The 2,500-nt window shown below is 49.8% G+C and overlaps 1 protein-coding gene across 1 annotated transcript in view; it reads left to right on the top strand.

Annotated features, from left to right (window-relative positions):
- Positions 1-2,500, top strand: part of LOC122246453 (putative neural-cadherin 2) — a 754,989-nt gene that overhangs the window by 663,629 nt on the left and 88,860 nt on the right. Inside the window, exon 9 of the mRNA XM_086551322.1 lies at positions 1-822. This exon is cut by the window's left edge and continues 484 nt beyond it. Coding sequence (XP_086407448.1) covers positions 1-822 — 822 coding nt within the window. The remainder of the gene's footprint in view (positions 823-2,500) is intronic.

The following is a 2,500-nucleotide window of genomic DNA, read 5'->3' as shown; positions in this document are numbered from 1 at the left end:
CAGATCCCGAGAAAAACGCTTTTCAAGAATCACCGAAGGATAGCAATGGTCGCCTCCTGCAAGGTGAACGTTCGGCTGAGAACGACATGAAGGGAAGTGAAACAGTCCGAACGTTACCTCCGTCAGCCGCCACTGGAGTCGGACTGACAGAGACTTATCGCGAGGGAGGTGGTGTCGCACGCAAGCAGAGAGTGTGGCCATTATTCACAAGTCAGAGAGAGATAAAGGATAAACCTAATGTAGGAGAAAAGAGAAGTAATGGCGATATTTACGGTGTTCCTAACCCTAATGAAATTCCTCCGCCGCGTGTGTGGATGAATGAGCAAAGTCGCTTGCATCATTTTTCAACCTTTTACCACAAAAGAACAGCGGCAGCAGTCACGTCGAAACAGAGGCCTCGCGAGAGGTCACGCCTCCGCGACACATCCAATACCAAAAAATATGAAAGTCTTCCGAAATTTGAGCCGCGCGACGCCATCAAAGGCGCACCACACGGCCCTCTCGCTTCCGCCCCGCGAATTCCTTCTCGTCTCTCCACACGCAGAAGAATCAGGGAAGCCGAGTTCGAAGTCGACGACGACAGTCTCTACGGCTTTCCCGAGGGCGACACCGAGGACCACGACGAGGGAAACTGCGAAGACATCAACACCTTCACACAAGACCCGAAGGAGGAAGGGCAGGAGTGGTTGCTGAAGCCGGCGGAGCGCGTGGTGCACGTGGTGGAGACGGTGGTCACGGTGCTGCTGAAGGACATCAATGACAACCCGCCCGTCTTCCCCAACGCCACCATGTTCGGCGAAGTCCAGGAGAATGGCCCAATCAGTGAGTACATGTCTACTTTGAAGGTACACGGTGTAGGCGTGTGTGAGCTTATAGAGGGGGGCTGGGGCACTCTGATGCGTGTTTCAGCGCGGACTCTATGTTTACAACGTGATAAAGTGAAATGTCTTGTGTTTATTTCTTTTATAAGTATTTATTTATCTTGAAGAACGCGTCTGTTGTTTTTTTTTCACGATTTCATGAACACTCTATAAATCTTTCTTTCCCCCGAACGTGTCAACTCATATCAGTTACAGCAACGCCATCTACTTTTATCTCTCTCCCTCTGTTCCCCTTTCTCCTCTTTTTTTTCCGTCGTCTCCAATTTTTCTTCGTGATTCTTTTTCTCCCGTCCCCTTGTTCCACTTCTTTCTCTAGCTTTCCTTTTTTTATCCTCCCTCTTTCATCTCCTCCTCTTTTTTCTAGATTTCCTTATTGACTCCTTCCTTCTTTTTCCTCTTACTGTTGTTTTTTTTACTCTTGATCTTGTATTTCTATTCCTCTGTCCTCTCTTCTTTCCTTCCCTTCCCTTCCCTTCTTTACCTCTCCTTTCATTTCCTTTCCCTTCCTTTCCTTTTTTGCCTGTCTCCCTCACTTCTCCTCAAACTTTCATAAAAGTTAATACTCCCTGTTTTTCCTACTCCTTCTCTCGCCTATTCCCTCCTCTACCCTCCCATCTAGTCCCGCTCCTCCTTCTTCTCCTCTTACCCCTCCCCCTTCTTCTTCTTATCCTTCTTCTCCTCCTCCTCGTTCTTCTTCTTCTTCTTCTTCTTCTCCTCCTCCTCGTTCTTCTTCTTCTTCTTCTTCTCCTCCTCCTCCCCATCCTCCCCCTCCTCCTCCTCCCTCCTCCCTCCTCCTCCTCCCTGTCCTCCTCCGCCTCCACTGCCTCTTCCCTCTCCTCCTTCACCTCCTCCCTCTCCTCCCCCGCCTCCTCCTCCGCCTCCTCCCTCTCTTCCTCCTCCCTCTCCTCCTCCTCCCTCTCCTCCTCCACCTCCTCCCTCTCTTCCTCCTCCTCCCTCTCCTCCTCCTCCCTCTCCTCCGCCTCCTCCTTCTCCTCCTCCTCTTCCTCCTTTTTCTCCTCCTCCCTCTCCTCCTCCCTCTCCTCCTCCGCTTCCTACCTCCTCCCTCCCTCCCTCCCACCCTCCCCAGCCCATCCCTCCCTCTCCTCCGCGTCCTCCCTCCTTCCTCCTCCCTCCCTCCCTCCCACCCACCCTCCCTACCCCATCCCTCCCAGAAGGACCTCATCAGACAGATGCGACACTTCATTTCACTCCTTCAAGTAATTTGTAAGTGATTATACTTAAATTAACATTCACTTAATATGCATTTGCGGGCGCCAGTACATCTCTCTGGTCGTTTTCCTCTTTTTTTCTTCTTTCTTCTGATGTGGCCGGTGATAAAATTGTATGTGGGATGTGCAATACTGGATATGGGGAATAATTTCGTTTTATATACGCTCGTTTGCTCACACACTCACACTTACAATCACTCTCACTCTTATTCTCATTCTCACTCACACTCACATTCACACTCACATACACACACACACACACACACACACACACACACACACACACACACAAACAAACACACGCACACACACACACACACGCACACACACTCATATATCCATATATATAGACAGGTATATAAAATGTATCGATAGAGATATAAGAGAACT

Source organism: Penaeus japonicus, unplaced genomic scaffold (assembly GCF_977035675.1).
Source record: "Penaeus japonicus unplaced genomic scaffold, GWHDUDI00000001_assembly GWHDUDI00000025, whole genome shotgun sequence".
In the NCBI taxonomy this organism is placed as follows: Eukaryota; Metazoa; Arthropoda; class Malacostraca; order Decapoda; family Penaeidae; genus Penaeus; species Penaeus japonicus.
Note: the sequence above shows the minus strand (reverse complement) of the source record. Positions and strands in the feature narration are given on the sequence as shown.